This window comes from Malania oleifera, chromosome 7 (assembly GCF_029873635.1).
Source record: "Malania oleifera isolate guangnan ecotype guangnan chromosome 7, ASM2987363v1, whole genome shotgun sequence".
Taxonomy (NCBI): domain Eukaryota; kingdom Viridiplantae; phylum Streptophyta; class Magnoliopsida; order Santalales; family Ximeniaceae; genus Malania; species Malania oleifera.
This window is the reverse complement of record NC_080423.1, coordinates 12,138,858-12,156,255: the sequence shown is the minus strand read 5'-3', so window position 1 is coordinate 12,156,255 and position 17,398 is coordinate 12,138,858. Positions and strand designations below refer to the sequence as shown.

The window sequence follows — 17,398 nt, the reverse complement described above, 5'->3', positions numbered from 1 at the left end:
TGGTGGATCAGTTTTTGATTCAAGTATATATATATATATATATATATATATATATATATATATATATATATATATATTGTTCATAGAGCTTATTATTGAAAAATCTATTTTGATTAAAAGGTTGATCTTGAAAGTGCACATACATATACATATTTATTTTAAACAAGATCATTACTTGATTAAAGGTTTTGTTGTGATTGAATACTTGAAAGAAAACTTTGTATTGTTGATTGACTTAAAATTCAAGACAAAGTTTTTATTAATAGGTTCAAATCAAATATATTTGGGCATCTTTACAAAGTGAACTAGAACCCTAATATACTCTAAAGTATTTTAAATATATTACGTGGGAGTTTTGGTTTAAAAAAAAAAAAGGTTTTGTGTGTTGAAGCATATCATACATAAAACGATTGTATCATTTTCATACATTCATGAGCTTCAAGTTATATCATATGTTAATGTGTTAGGATTTTGATTTGTACTCACACACTTTTGTTAGAAGCATTTTTGAGTGTTATTTTTCAGATTCTATTGTATACACGGTTCGGTGTGTGAACTAATGGGTGAGGAGAAAGTTATATCTCTTGTAAGCAGCGGAGTAGGAGGGAGCTGTGCCTCTTATAAGCAGTGGATTGTAAGGGAAGCTCTGTCCCAATTTAAGGAGCAGGGATTTAGTGAATTCTTGTGTGGTTGCTCAAGGCGAGGACGTAGGCCAAGTCGGCTGAATCTCGTAAAAACCGTGTTTGTCTTTTCTCTTCCCTTTACTCTTTATTTTCAGCATTGCATTTAAATTGTGTATTGCATGTATAGGTTGGATAGTCTTACACATAAGTAGTTGAGTAACAAGAATTCATTGGTAAATATATAAGGGTTTAAGTGGTAAATAAGTATCGAAGAATTTTTTAAACACCCAATTCACCCACCCCCCTTGGGATTACACCTCATTCAACAGTTTTAAATATTTATTGTGTATTTGATAATAAAAAAAAAGAAAACAATAATTCATTAGAAGTAAAAGAAAATTTTAAAACCCAATTCACCCCCCTCTTGGGACTACATCTTAGTTTTCATAAGCTAATGAAAGTTTAAGATAATGAAATGAATGATTAGTTAGTAAAATTTCGAGGACGAAATTTCTTAAGGAGGGGAGAATGTAGTAACTCGGAAAATTTAAAATGATTAAAATAATTAGAAATAAATAAATAAAATAATAAATAAACAAATAAAAGGAATAGTATGAAAAAAAATTAAAAAATATATGAAATAAAATGAAATTAGATTAATTATTAATTAATTAATTAATTAATATTTAATTAAAGTAATAAATTAATTAAACGTTATTCAATTGAATTCATTAAGTAAATTATATGATGGGTATATATATAAGGATAAGTTATGTATATATATATATATATATATATATATATATATATAATTTAAAATAATTTAATGATTGAATTAAATGAATTGGATTTCAATTCGAAATCCAATTCAATTTAAATCTCTTGCGCCCTCTCTATTCACGCTCTCAAATCTATTTGTCTCTCTCACTTCTCCAGTTCTCCCACTCTCCCCTGCTCATGCTCGCCTTCGTCTCTGTATCTCTCTCTCTCTCTCTCTCTCTCTCTCTCTCTCTCTCTCTCTCTCTCAATTTCTCGACGGATTTGCGATGGATTGGGAAACAAAAGGTGTCATTGGATTCCTAACTCTGCCACCGACATTTCTACTAGAGTGAATTTGTCGTGGGAGTGGCGTAGGTACCATTCCTAGGGTAAGACAACTTTTTCCTAATTTTTCAATTTCTCTTTAAATCTGTCGCTAAATCGACGATTGGTCACCACTATGTGGTCGCAGTCGTGATTGCCGTCTTTTTGGAGTGAGTAAATTTCCAATTTGAGTTGTGTAGGCCCCACTCTAAAGCGAGAGTGGGATTTGGGGAATTAGGTAAATTAGTTATATTTGAAGGTATGACTATTTATTTAGAACTTATGGCCCTAGGAAATATTAAAATAGTATTTTATTTAGGGTTAATTTAATGGAATTAAGATTTTTGATTCAAGGTTCGGGTGAGCGCCACAGGCATTTTTCAAGATTCTGCTGGCGTAGTTCTGTCACGCCCCGAACCCGGAAATGGGACCCGAGGGTGAAAATATAATCTAACCTGTCCCTGTATCATACAAATCATTACAGATACAGTACAAAGGATGAGGGTCCGACCACGTGGGGTTCCCAGACACCCTAAACACATCCAATCATAATCATATACATAGTGGAAAAAAGTCATTCTATATCAACATATGCAGTACCATACCAGAGTCTATACAAGAGCAAAACATGGCTCTAACAAAACATACAAACTGGGTGCCCATATACAACTCAAAATGGCAACCCAACAAAACTACAGTCCTAGCACTTATCCAAACGCTAACGCAGTACACCGGCCACTAAGCTCCCTACACCAGGACGCTAGTTCCGGTTACCCAAAAGACCTGTAAAAATGTACGTACAGTAGGGGTGAGACACCTCTCAGTAAGGAAGAACACAGGTTATATCGGTGTGTGGCATTTGAGTGTTATCATGATACAACATACAGACAGTTAAATGCATTCCAATTCTAATTTACACAGTGTATACACGCACACATACGGCGGCCATTTATACGCAGCCCCGTCACAATACATACACATGATCAGTAATCCTCGATATCGTCACACTCTTCTGCCCGAAGCAGGCTCGCGACATATGGCGTTGGCCCGTAGCCAACCCGCGAACACGACGCCACTAGCACATGGCTAGTCCCCGGCTCCCATGGCATCGTGCCGACGCTAAACTGGTGGATCCACACCCTTCGGCCTGATCTGCCAGAATAGGCTCACACCATCGGATATAGAGTCGGACACTCTTGTCTACATGGCATGCAATAACACGCCCTCGGATATAGAGCTGGACACTCTCAGTACCTAAGACAGTTTCGAAACCGCGTTCCTACTAGCATTTCAACATATCACACACACATGCATGCTCATATAACCAAATAAACCACACTCATTTGGTAATCTAAATCATGGTTTTCCAAACAAATACAGTTTAAACAAATTCAAGGCATGGCCATCCCAATATCACAATATAAATCACACATATAATCCCAACAAATTCAGCCCGTCACCCCCTTTTTCCCAAAACTGTAATAATGAAAAACCCATAGTTTTCCCCATTAGATCCTCCCAAATGACTAGCCAAAACACACACAGGACCGTGGACCACAGTTCCACCGAGTCTGATTTAAAAAATAACCAATATAAACATAGTTCCCCTTACCTTAACCCCGTAAGAAAATCCCGAACTCCAAGGTCTCTAAACAGCGAACCGAGTTCCAAAACTAACAAATCATAGTATAGAATATGTTCACAAAACAGTTACCTACAAATCTACCGGATCCGAATTGAAAACCGAGCCTTACCTCAATTTTATGCCGAAACCCGAAAATTTCTGAAACGAGATTCTGATCCATAGAAGTTGTAGAGAATCCTTCCACGATCCTTGTGGTAGCTTCTGTTTTCTGATTCCGTCAACGATCGACGAAGAATTCTAGAGAGAAGGAGTAGGGAGAGGTTTAGAGAGAGAGAGAGAGAGAGAGAGAGAGAGAGAGAGAGAGAGAGAGAGAGAGAGAGAGAGAAATCTAAGTTTGCTTAGTTTGGAAGAATGAGAATTTCCTTTATAGCCCTTTGACCCTGGCAATTTCCAATTTTGCCCCTTTATTAATATTTAAACCCATTTTTCATATTTTGGGTTCTAACAATCTCCCCTCCTTACAAAAATTTCGTCCTCGAAATTTGCCATCTCTTATCCCTAGATTCATACATACAATCAAATACATATACACAACTTAAGAGCAAACTGGTGATCATCACAGCACAGTCCCATCATACATATACACATAGACACAACTCAAGAGCGAATTGGTGATCACCACAACGCAATGCAGTCCCGTCTTACAAATACACATACATACCCTCATTTATGGCAGAGGAATACCATGGTTACATATACAACAGTCTCAGGAGTTCACAATACTCACACTCCCGATGACTAACCACCTATCCCACCCACAGTAGGATCATGTATAAGTGCTCAAAATAACTGTGGATACTTCCGGCATATTTTCATTTCTAATTCCCAAGAAGCTTCCTCAATCTCGTGATTTCGCCACAATACCTTCACTAACGGTATCTCTCTAATACGAAACTTCTGAACTTTACAGTCCAGAACTTGAACAGGTATCTCCTCATATGCTAAAGTATCCCCAATTTCCAAATCATCATAATTAATCACATATGAAGGATCCAACACGTACCTCCACAACATGGAGATGTGAAACACATCATAGACCCTCGAAAGTGCTGGAGGTAATGCAACTCTGTAGGCTACTGGACCCACTCGCTCAAGTACCTCAAATGGTCTGATATACCTCGGGCTCAGCTTGCCCTTCCTGCCGAATCTCATCACTCCTTTCATCGGAGTAATACGCAGAAATACCTTACTTCCCACTTCAAACTCTAACTCACGGCGGCGAACATCTGCATAACTTTTCTGCCAACTCTGAGCTAATTTAATCCTCTCCCAGATCAAACCCACCTTCTCAAACGCCTACTGCACAAGTTCAAGTCCTAACATCTGATGTTCACCAACCTCATCCCAACACACAGGAGATCGACACCTCCAACCATACAAAGCCTTGAACGGTGCCATCCTAATACTGGATTGGAAGCTGTTGTTATAAGCAAACTCCACAAGTGGCATAAACTGTATCCAACTACCACCGAAGTCTAACACACAAGCTCGCAACATATCTTCCAATATCTGTATCGTTCTCTCCGACTGTCCATCAGTCTGGGGGTGGAATGCTGTACTGAAAATAAGCTTCGTCCCCAATGCCTCCTACAAGATCATCCAGAATCGGGAAGTAAACCTCGAGTCCCGATCTGATACTATGGACACCGGTATCCCGTGCATTCTCATAATCTCATGCACATACAAATCTGCTAGCCTACTCAAAGGATAGCTAACTTTCATAGGTATAAAATGAGCAGATTTCGTCAATCTATCCACGATCACCCAAATAGAATTCTGCCCGTGAAGCGCTAGTGGCAAACCAGTCATAAAATCTATGGAAATATGCTCCCATTTTCACACCGGAATAGGCAAAGGCTGCAATGGCCCTGCCGGTCTCTGATGTTCAGCTTTCACCTGCTGACACGTCAGACACTACTCCATGAACTAAGCAATCTGCCTCTTTATACCAGACCACCAGAAGGTTTTGCGCAAGTCTCGATAATCTTTTAACTACTAGGATGTACCGTATACATAGAACGATGCGCCTCCTCTAGAATCGTCCTTCTGATCTCATCATTGTTCGGAACACACAGTCTGGTCCTAAACCTCAACACACCTCCTTCAGAGATGTTAAACTCTATAGCCAATCCCTATTGTACCTTTTCCATAGCCTCTGCCAACTTTGCATCACTAGCCTGTGCGGCTTTTATACGCTCAAATAGGGTCGTTTGGACCACCAAACCAGCAAAATAAGCCTGATGATCACCAACCACCAACTCTATACCTGAGCCCTCCAAATCCCGTATGATGTGACACTGAGTTACAACCGCAGATACAGCTGTAGGTCCCGACTTCAGACTCAACGCATCAGCCACCACATTTGTCTTCCCCGGGTGATAACTGATCGTGCAATCGTAGTCCTTGATCAACTCTAGCCACCGCCTCTGCCTCATATTCAACTCATTCTGCGTGAAGAAATACCCAAGGTTCTTATGGTCAGTGAAGATCTCACACTGCACCCCGTACAAATAGTGTCGCTAGATCTTCAGTGCATACACAACAACAGCCAACTCCAGATCATGCGTAGGGTAATTCTTCTCATACTCCTTCAGTTGCCGAGAAGCATACGCCACAACCTTACCCTACTACATAAGCACACATCCTAAGCCCTTCAGAGATGCGTCACTAAAAATCACAAATCCACCATCCCCCGAAGGAATGGTCAACACTGGTGTAAAGACCGAAAATTTAAAAGGATTAAAATAATTTGGAAAAAAATAAATAAAATAACAAATAAATAAATAAAAGGAATGACATGGGAAAAAGAAAAAAACTAAATTAAAAAAATTTAAAATTAAAGAAATTAAATTAAATTAAGATAAATTAAATAATTAAATAATTAGTTATTAAATTAAACATTTTTACATTGGATTTAAAAACAAAAACTAATTAGAATGATATATATAAGTAAGTTATTATAATATATATATATATAAAGTATCTGACAGAAGATAAAAGAAGAAAGAAGAGGAAGAAAGAAGAAGAAAGAAGAAGAAGAAAGAAGAAGGAAGAAGAAGAAGAAAGATTAGCTGCGCACCCCCCCCCCCCCCACTGAATTTTTTTTTTATTCTTTCCTGCATCTGTCTCCGTCTCTCTCCTTCTCTCAATTATTCAGCGAGTTTGCGACAGATCGGGAAACGGAAGGTGTCGTTGGAATTCTGGTTCCACTACCGACATTTCTACTAGAGCAGATTTTCATGGGAATGGCTTAGGCATAACTTTTGGGGAAAAGTAATTTTTTTCCATTTTCTTAATTTTTCTGTTAATATGTGGTTAAATCGACGAACGGGCACTACTATGGGGTCCTAGTCGTCGTCATCGTTATTTTGACGTAGGTAATTTTTCAATTGGGATTTTTTAAATCCTACTCCAAAGCGAGAGTGGGAATTGAGAATTAAGGGTATTATTATTTATTTAAGAATTATGGCCCTAGGAAATATTTAAAAAATATTTTATTCAGGAATAATTTATTGGAACTAGGAATTTAATTTTAGGGTCCAGGTGAGCGCCGCAGGTATTTTTTGGAGTCCCTGTTGGCGTAGTTCAAGAAACCAGGTAAGGAGAAAAATATATATTAAATCAGAATTATTATGAATTTAATGAAAAAATAAATTGTGTTATATGTACGTGTATATGTTTCGGTATGGGTAAAATGCCATCTGCTTAAATTATATTTCTTTCGAGTTTAGGGTTGTTTATTAGATATGTATATGCGAAAATGAACTGATGAAAGTGGGAAATATTTTCAGGATAATTAAGTAAGAAATGAAAGGTATTTTCAATATATAAACATTAAATGTTGGTTGACTTATTTGACAAGCAGTGTATGAATTTTATCACTAAATTGTGTGGCATGAGAATCTGTGTAAATATATGTTAAATGTATGAGATGTAGGCTAAGTAAGTAAAACAATGAGAATAAAATATGATATGGACAATGTTGCCTGTGTATGTTAAATGCTACCATGTAAATGTAAGACAGCTGAAAGACAGCCATGTTAGGAGATCTAGCACACTTCTGTGTAGACTAACTGATGAACGCTAAAAGGAGCTGTATTAGCAGATCTAGCACGTTTCTACGTAGACTAACTGATAATGGCTAAAGACCAGCTGTAGTACGGAGTAATGAAATGAAATGTTATGTAATGAAATGACGATGAAAAGGCAATGAAATGAAATGACAAAGGTAAATGATGTAAATGGGAAAGAGTCACTTAAAGTGAAACGAATGCAAAGTTAAGTTATGAACATGAATGAATGTATAATGACAGAAAAGAATGATGTATTATGATATTAGAAGTATGTATGTACGTAGAACATGTTACGATTGGGCGAGGTGTACCTTTCGCCTGAGGGCTTGCTGAGTAAGGCAAGTGCACTAGTAGCTACAGATGTGGCAGTAGCCGTATAACGTATTAGGGCAGAGGGAACCTACTTGTATGGGCGGGTAGATTTTCCTATCCTTAGGGCCTTTGCCGGTAAGCTATTGTTGAACAGTGTGAGTACAAGATTAATTTATCACTTGAGGGCTTACTGAGTAAGGTGAGTGCCCTGGTATGCTTTAACCGCGACCTTTGGGTTGTCAAAAATATCAGAGCAGAGGGGTGCTACTTGTATGGGCGGGTAATCACCCCTATCCTCGGGTAATCTCATGGGTTAAACATTTGCATGTGTTTGATTAGGATCAGGGAATAATTTCGAAAATTATGTTAACGATTTTCAAATGTTAAATCTTATGTTATAAATAAACTCATGTTGGCCACATACTGTTTTAATATATAGTTTCTTCCCTTACTGAGATGTGTCTCACCCGAATATGAATGTATTTTTTTTTAGGATTTCCTCGAGATCGAGCTTTGAGAGCTTGAGGTTTTTATAGCATTATTGGGGAATAGAGAAAAAGAAAATGGTATATTTCTATGTTAATTTTGGGATGTAAATATTTATGTTTTATGTCCTTATATTTTAAGTCTGTGGAAAAAAGTAAGTTGTGAACATACTGAAGTGTTTTGGAGATATATGTAGATTTATGGAAATGCAGGTGTTCGATAATTTATTATAGATTATAGATAGATTTTAGAAAACTCTGGTATTATAATTGGGAGATTATATTTATGTTTTCTGCTGCATATATGTTAATTATGGATTATCAGGGATTTTATCAGCTATAACACGCCGAACCTGAGTTTAAGGGTTCGGGTCGTGACAACTGGAGCAGTAACCAGCTGGTGCTTCAACTCCTAAAAGCACTGCTCGCAATCATTGGTTCACTCAAACTGGACTCCCTTCCTAGTCAATCGAGCCAGAGATCCAAACAGTTTAGAGAAAACCTCTACGAACCGACGATAGTATCCCGCCAGTCCTAGAAAACTCCGAACCTCCTGCACATTCTTCGGCCTTACCCAGTCGACCACAGCTTCAATCTTGCTAGGATCAACTGATATTCCATCCCCAGTAACCACATGGCCTAACAACGCAATTTGACTTAACCAGAATTCACATTTCTTCAATTTAGCAAACAACTTCTTCTCTCGTAGAATCTGTAACACTAACCTCAAATGTTCCACGTGTTCTTCCGTACTCCTCGAGTATACCAGAATGTCATCAATGAATACGACCACGAACCAATCTAGGTACTCATGGAAAACCCTGTTCATCAGATCCATGAACACCGCTGGAGCATTCGTTAACCCAAAAGGCATGACTAAAAACTCGTAGTGGCCATATCTGGTTCGGAAAGCTGTCTTCGCTACATCCTCCACTCTAACCCTCACCTGATGATATCCTGACCACAAATCGATCTTTGAAAAGACCTACGTCCCCTACAACTGGTCAAAGAGATCATCTATACGAGGTAAAGGATAACGATTCTTCACAGTTACCTTGTTAATCTCACGGTAATCAATGCACATCCGCATCGACCCGTCCTTCTTCTTCATAAACAGTACTGGAGCTCCCCAGGGCGAAAAACTAGGTCGAATGAATCCCCTGTCCAGTAATTCCTGCAGCTGCTCCTTCAACTCCCTCTGGTACGGAGCTTTAAAGATCGGCGCCTTACCAGGCAGCAACTCTATCGCAAACTCCACCTCACGATCCGGAGGTATATCGGGTAAATCATCTGGGAACACATCCGGGATTCGTTGACTAAGTAAGGTGAGTGCCCTAGTACGCTTCAGCAATGACCCTAGGGTTGCCTAAGTATCAGAGTAAAGGGGTGCTACTTGTATGGGCGGGTAATCACTCCTATCCTTAGGTAATTTTGTAGGTTAAATCTTTTTAAATGTGTTTTTCTTAGGCTTAGAGAATGATTTCAGTGTTATGATAACGTTTTTCAAATGTTATTAAAATGATATTTATAAACCTCATGTTAGCCACACACTGTTTTAATATTTTGTTTCTTCCCTTACTGAGATGTGCCTCACCCGAGTATGAATATTTCTTTTTCAGGACATCCTTAAAGTCGGGCTTAGAGAGCCCGAGAGTTTATAGCATTTCGAGGATTATAAAGAGGAAAGGTATATTTTTAATAATAGTGTTGGGTTGTATAAAGTTTAAGTTTATGTTTTTATATTTTAAGTCTATTGAGAAAGGAATGATTGTGAATACTGGCTTTGTGGATTGAGTTTTTGGAGATACGTGTATATATGGAAATGCAGGTGATGGATGGATAATATGGATTTTAGATAGGAATGGTATTATAGTATTATATTTATGGAGATTATGTTTATGTTTTCCGTTGCGTATATTATGGATTATGGATTATCAGGATTTTATCAGGTATAATGCACCGGATTCAGGTTTAAGGGTTCAGGACGTTACACAGTCGACTGACATGTTTCGGTCAATCGACTGAACTTTTATGCTGAAATAATTTGAGAAACAGAATAGGCCCAGTCGACTGAACCTTTGAGTCCAGCCGACTGAACCCATTTTGACTTTGAAATTTTGTTGGCTTTTAAAAGCTCAGGCAACTGACCCCGAAAGTTCAGTCAACTGATCTTTGTAAAATTCAAATTTAAACAGTGAAGAAAAGTTTCCAAATTAGATTGCTTGGTCCCCAAACTTTATTTAACTTGGGAAACACTCCAAGGAACTTAAACTTTTTCCATCTATAAATACATGTTAAAACAAAGGATCATATACACCAATACATAAAATCAAGCATTCAAGCAAAATACTTTTTATTCTTCAAAAGCTTTCTTGCATAAATTCTTGTTGAAGTTTTCTACTGAGAATTTGCTTATCAAAGCCTACGATTCTTTGTGTTTCTACTAAGTTTTCTCACTCTAAGAAAGAACTCCAATGATAAATTTCTAAGCTTCAATTCTTTCTATATTGAAATTGATTGAAGTATATTTGTTTTAAATTATACTAATATGCTCTTACTGAGAGAGTATTCTTGTACACAAGAATTGTTCTTGCTTTTCTTGTTGTTTTGATGGTTCAAGATTGTTGAATTGTTGGATTACCGAGCGTGGGTTATCGTTTGGAGAGGAGGACTCTATCCTACATAAAGGAGTGTGTAACGGTTTGCTCCACTCAGTAAAGGGAGCGGTATAGTAAAATCCTTGAATGGTTTACCTAAGGTGAGGACGTAGGCGGGTATAGTAACCTTGTAAAATCTTGGTGTCTTCCTCTTCCCTAAATCTCTTTAATTTTCTGCATATATAAATTGTGTGGATGTTTACTTAATTGTTGAAAATTAAATAATCATTGGGAATTGCGGAAACCTTGATTAAAGAAAGTACGGTAATTGCGGAAATCTTGATTAAAGGAAATATGTTGGTAAATATCAAAAGTTCATTAAACTTACTTGAACTCAAGTAACTTGTTTGAGATCAAAGTTTGAATTTTGGAAGCATTCTTAAGATTTCTATTTTATTTCATATTGTAAAATTAAGTTTATCTTGTTGACTGGATTGAATATTGGTCATTAAAAATATGTAAAGCTGCTGATAGATTTAATCGAAGAGTGTGATTGAAATTGATAAGGTTTCTAAAAAAAATTTAAAAATCCAATTCACCCCCCTCTTGTGAGTACACCTTACTTCTCAGAAGATGTGATTCCTAAAAATCAATGGGATCCTTATCTCCAAGGGCATTTATGTTGGGAGAATTCACGTTAAGAAGTAGAGGTCTCAAACAAATCAAGTTATGCTCATTGATACTCCTATAAAGTTCGATAAAAATTCATTTTTCTCCCTCCAAGAGCATACCTCGGCTCCTTGAAGTCTTCCTTGTCTTTTTTGCAAATCCAAAGAGTATCGATCTTGCAATTTTTTTTTTTTTTGGGTGGCAAAACACACTAATTTATCTTTGATTCTTAATAACATTAACATGTGGTTCAGCAAAGGAAGAAGCTTAGTATAGAATTTCCAACTCTCATTTTATAAACATTTCCCAAACTAGTCTTTTAGAAAAAATATGACTCAAAAATAAGGATGTATATCTTTTAGTTTCAATATTAACACAAAACTCTCTGCGTCTCTACAAAATCTTAACCTAACTATTTTTAGTCTAGAAGACATAGACCAAAGATTTGGAAAAAAAATAAAAAACATAAGACATCCTTGAAGTTTCAAAATTTACAAGAAAATATCTTTTTGTCAAATTTCAGAACAAATCAATGTCTTGCCCAAAATATATTACTAAGCTGTGTAAAAATATTAACATTAATTTATTTAAAATAATAAAAATATTAAAATTTTAAAAAGATTCATACAAACTTAAAAGACTCATCCTTACGCACCAGGTTCTGATTACTTGACTTGACTTGACATGGACCACCCACCACCTCCTAACTGCTGCCCATGTAGGACAATGTTTGATTTTCGCTTTGTGCAAAGATAACCATACAATAAACAAAGCATTGATTCAATGAATTTGCCCCGAACACGCTGGCGCACAAGTCTAGCTTTATTTGAACATTAATCAATCAAAATTAATGTACTAATCAATTGCGTATGTAAGTATTTATATTTTTTCTAAAAATTTTAATAGTAAAGATTGGAAAAGCAGTTTGCTTAAATAGTTCTGAAGTTCACTACTCAAGTGATGAAACCAGAGAGAATTATTTTTGTGTTGCATCACAAAACCAGCTTATGTGACTGTTGAATCACGGAGGCTGTAATTTTCATTTTTTGTTTTTCAATCACCAATTTGTTTTTCAATCACCAAAATCAAACGGGATACTGCCAACAGAGAGAGAGAGAGAGAGAGAGAGAGAGAAGCTGCTGCACGACACATTGATACTTTTTTTTCTTTTTTTTTTTCTTTTTGACATTAAGATTGTAAAAGGGCTTGCTCTAGTCTCTACAAGGAGCCAGAGCAGAAGCTAGCAACATACACAAGCTCAGCACCACTGAAGACCACTGACAACAAACATGACGCACCCCTAGGGCAAAGCAGAGATGGAGATGGGTGACATCAATTGTAACCCCCAACTAAATCATCTTCTTCATTTATACTCCAAAATCATGTTGTTCTCAGGAGCCAACCCAACACAAGCCCTCAGTATGTTCTCAAGCATCGCCCTCTGCTTCGACAGTGCGTTCACCACTGGAGTACCGGGTGGCACCTGCATGTTACCAGACACACAAACCAAACCCCAATTATTAATTATATATTGAATCCTCCAACTCATGGAACCATAAAAATTCCTCACAACAACCAGACGAAACCACAATAATCAATATAACATTATTCATGTGACTGTCAAATCAGTGTGGGCTTCCTTTTGTTCACATTCTCACGAGCAACATATAAAAACCTCATAAAATCAAACTTTGTTCATCAGATGTCACATCAACAGTGCCCTTTGCCCTTTGATCCCTTTATTTTAACATAGATGCTGTGATCTGCAGGTCTCAACCGACAAACAGTGTCCATGGCTTTTCCACTTTATTAGTTAAGTTGGTTTGGTTTGGTTTGGTTTGGACACCTTTAAAATATTGCAGGAAGAAATAATTAAATGACAGAAGAAAAAGCTGGTGGTTGAGGTCTCTTACAAGAGGAGCCTTGGTGAGGTAACTGAGAATTGTAGCCACAGGGTGGAAGGAGTGAAACTTTCCCTGCATGCAAATTTAAGACCCGACTAGTTAAACAGAGAGTCCAAAACTCTGCTGCAAGCCGCAAAAATTTCTTCTCTGAAAGATCTGTAGAGAACATCTGAACATCAACATACCTCTCCTTCAGCCTTAAACTGGATGCGGCTGCTCAGCTCAGCCAAGAGGACGAGATCCAAGATGATGGGTGCAGCCAACAAGGAGTCCTCGCAGGTGTTGTGCAGCACTATGGTATTGGTGCCACCCATGAATATCTCTGAAGTGTACTCATCCATGGCTCTCTTGCTATCTCCCACATATGGCACATACTGCAACACATACACCCAACACTCCCATCAGCACACATCTTTTCTGAGAGAGAGAGAGAGAGAGAGAGAGAGAGAGAGAGAGAGGAAATATACCTTGATGACCACGACATGGTCAGGATGCTCACCGGGCTCGTAAAGGATGCCATTGCTGGAAACCATGTCGTCCACAACATTGCTCTTTGAGATCTCTTTGGATCTGAAGGTTTGGGGAGCTGACAGATTCATGCCGTCGTTGTTTCCCAAATGGTTATAGCTCACAATTGATGTTGGCTATTGCAACCCACAAATTAAGGGCACCCCATTTAATCTAACTAAAGTTTAATTGCTCCATGCCAAAAGAAGAAAGAAAAGAAATGAAATGAAACCCATATAATGATCTTTCTTTGATTAATTAATCTCATACCTTAATTCCAGCCCCAACAAGGAAATCTACCAAAACGGATTTCATTTTAGTCTGGCCACTCTTGAAATCATCCCCACCGATCAAGCTGTTCCTCTTTATGGCCAAATCAATCAGCCCTGAAAACCCACAAATTAACAAAAAGGGATGAGCTTTCTCAAGGATTGGGAAGGTTTGACGTGCGCTGATTAAAAAAGAAAAATATTTTAAGAATAAAAACCTGGGACAAAAGTGTTCTGTGGGCTCCCATTGATAAAAGGGACGTTCTCATAAACACAGGCCAAAGCAAACAAGGTGGAGGGAGATATCTCGGCTTCGTTCTTTTCAACAGAAGCCAAGAGGCTTTCCATCGTGTCGTTTAATCCAACAATTACATTACTGTATCTCTCTGTGTTGGCAGTCCACAGCACCACTACCTTGTCTACCTTATTTGCTTCCTTAAACTCCCTAATTACAAAATAAAAGTTCAAAAGCAAAAACAATAACAAAAATAAAAAACAAAAATCAAATCAATTTGTTTCCTCAATCAGTTCAAGTATATACTAATGGCATACAAATTGATTATGGATGCCAAGTATATACCTAATATCTTTCATGATCTGTTCAATTTGTTGCTTTTTGGTTCCTTTGATCAAGTTGTTGGCACGTGAGCCCTGATTGGCAGCAATGAAATCAGGGTCATAAACCCCAGGAAGTGGGACCATGGATTCCATGTAGGGCCTCAGCTGCTTCTGCAGATCAATGTCCAGGACCTTGGCCCTGGCCATGGCATCTGCCAAGTTCATGTCACTGATGTCCCAACCCCCGAACACAATGTCATCTGGGTTCACCTGTTTCGTACAAGTTAACATAAGATTCAAACATTTTACAAACACAAAATACACGAACCAACATGAAGGGGAAGGAGGTAGGAGAGGAGTACCATGGGGAGAAGGCTCTTGAATGGAGCATAGATCTCCTCTCCATTGAAAGACCCAACTCGGATTGAAGATGCCTGGGTCAAGGACCCAAAATAATTGGCCTGTTGAACCTTGTCCTTCGTTGCCCATGAGATTCCCCTGAGAATATTCAAGGAATCAAGGGACCAAGCCAGGCCCACATCTCATACAATTAATCCATTATCATACAATTTTCAACAACAACAGTTTAAAGTTCACATATAAAGTGACTAAAAGTTTCCATAAAATACCAGACACAACATCCTACTCCTTTCCAATCAAAGGGTATACCTTTTCCTAATCAACTAATAATCGAATTAGGTAAGAAAATAAAGGGCAAATAAAAAAGCTCACTCTCGGTTCGCGATTACACCTCCAGTTAGGGTCGAACCATTGTTTCCTCCCCAACCCACAAGCATAACCCTACCAAAATCAGCATGAAACAAAAAATCAGAACATACCTAGAAAATAAAAACATCAAAACCATCCATGTTTAGCCCCAAAATGACCCCCTTCACGAAAAAAAAAAAAAGGGGGAGAAATTGAAGAATGGGTTCGGATGCAAACCCTAGTTTTGGAACATGAATATCAGTCTTGAATTCGTATTTCACGGATTTGGGCTTGACGATCCATTGATAGGTTCCGTTCCTATCCTCATGGACAAGCTCCGTGGTCTCATAATTATACACGGATTGAATTTCGGTTTCTGTGTACTTAACATTGGGGCTCTCCACCCTAAAGCTCTCGATAAACATTTTTTCCCCGAGAAAATGGGTAGAAGAAGACACGAGAAAGAGAAAAAAAGAGAAGAAAATTCAGCCAAACAGACACAGAAAGAAAAGAAGGAAGAAGAAAAGTGGAAGTCCTTTCTCTTTTCTCCTCCTCTCAGACCTCTAATCTGTGTGCCCCTTCGTTCTAATCGTGGGCATTGCATTTATAGAGCAAGGGGGAGCCCTGGGCGCGAAACGTGGCAGAAGGCTAGTGGACTGAGGAAACCCATATTATTGGCTCATCGTTATGAGCAAGAGCTTGGCCATGCAAGCCGGCCCACCGCTCCGTGAAAGGTAAATTTTCCTTTTTTATTTTCTTTTGCATCTCGGAGAGAGTGAGAACGCCCAGTGACGTGTAAGGCATCCGTGGCTGCGCTTTACGCGTGGCGCCATCTGGAGCCTCCATCTGTAGACTTTTCATCAAATATGGGGCCGTTCCCGGGGAACCTACTCGAACAAGCGGTGACGGTGACTCTTACACTATTAGTGGAAAGCAGACCCTGTGGTGAGGTGGGGACTCTGACGTCCATGCTGTCGTCCTCCTTGCACGTGCTGACTGTAGCGCGGGGAGGCACGCTCTAAATCTGCTGGCAGGGTCGAGCAATTATTTGCGTATGGAGTACACTTGGAGCTGTTGTGACTGACACGCGCCTTATTGCCGAGTAGGATAAAAAAACTAAATTTTCACTTTTAATTTCCATGTAGATAAATCGTAAAAATTCTTGGCGAAAAGCTATATGGTAAAATCCAGTAATACCGAGTCTTTTAAAAATGACACTTGTTTTTAAAAATTATCAAAAATTTCTGTGAAATTTAATTTTATCATAATAAAATTATATTTTAAAATAATACCTATTAATAAATTAAATTGAAAAAATGATTAGTATAATCTCCTAATAACTAAGGGATCATTTGGTATTATTGTCAAAAATTAGAGAAATAAAAAAAAAAATTAGAAATAGATATCAAAAACTAGAAATTAACAATATATTTGGTTAATATTTATAAAATTATTACAAATTAACAATATAGTTAAAAATTCTCATGTTCATCTTTAACTTAGATACTTTTATAAAAGTATAATTAAAATAATAAAATTACAAATAATATACATTAAAAATTGCTATAATAAAAAGTAAAATTTATTATAATTATTTTACTTAATTGTTCTACTTTTAAATTTTACTTTACAATAAAAACTTTATTAAACATGACAATTGAAAATTAGTAAAAGTACTTTAGAATTAGTTTTATTATTATTATTATTTCAAATTTATTTATATTTTATTTTAATTATATTTAAAATTTTGATATGATCATTTAATTTTGATTTTGATTTAAAAGTGTATAAAATTAATTATTTAATCCAAAAAAGTTATTTCTCACAACTAGTTGCTAAAACAACTAAAAACCATAAAATTTGGTTTTCAATTTTTTTAGTAAACAATAGAAAACAAATAATATAAATAACGTTTTTATAATTTGTTTCTTCACTGAAGAGAAACAGAAACAGAAACAGAAAATA

At 37.2% G+C, this 17,398-nt stretch overlaps 1 protein-coding gene across 2 annotated transcripts; it reads right to left on the bottom strand.

Moving 5' to 3' along the window:
• Positions 1-12,627: 12,627 nt before the first annotated feature.
• LOC131159193 (inositol-3-phosphate synthase) lies at positions 12,628-16,091 on the bottom strand. Of its 2 annotated transcripts, XM_058113910.1 has the most exons (10): positions 15,671-16,091; positions 15,458-15,526; positions 15,088-15,223; positions 14,748-14,995; positions 14,386-14,612; positions 14,169-14,284; positions 13,859-14,035; positions 13,577-13,765; positions 13,401-13,463; positions 12,628-12,970 (listed from the first exon to the last, which is right to left on the bottom strand). In XM_058113910.1, exons 1-10 carry the CDS (start codon positions 15,856-15,858, stop codon positions 12,851-12,853), a joined length of 1,533 nt encoding a protein of 510 aa, XP_057969893.1. In that variant the 5' UTR covers positions 15,859-16,091; the 3' UTR covers positions 12,628-12,850. The 2 variants fall into 2 exon arrangements, with proteins under 2 accessions (XP_057969893.1, XP_057969892.1); XM_058113909.1 differs by having other exon boundaries at positions 12,628-13,463; positions 15,671-16,026.
• Between the last annotated feature and the right edge of the window lie 1,307 nt (positions 16,092-17,398).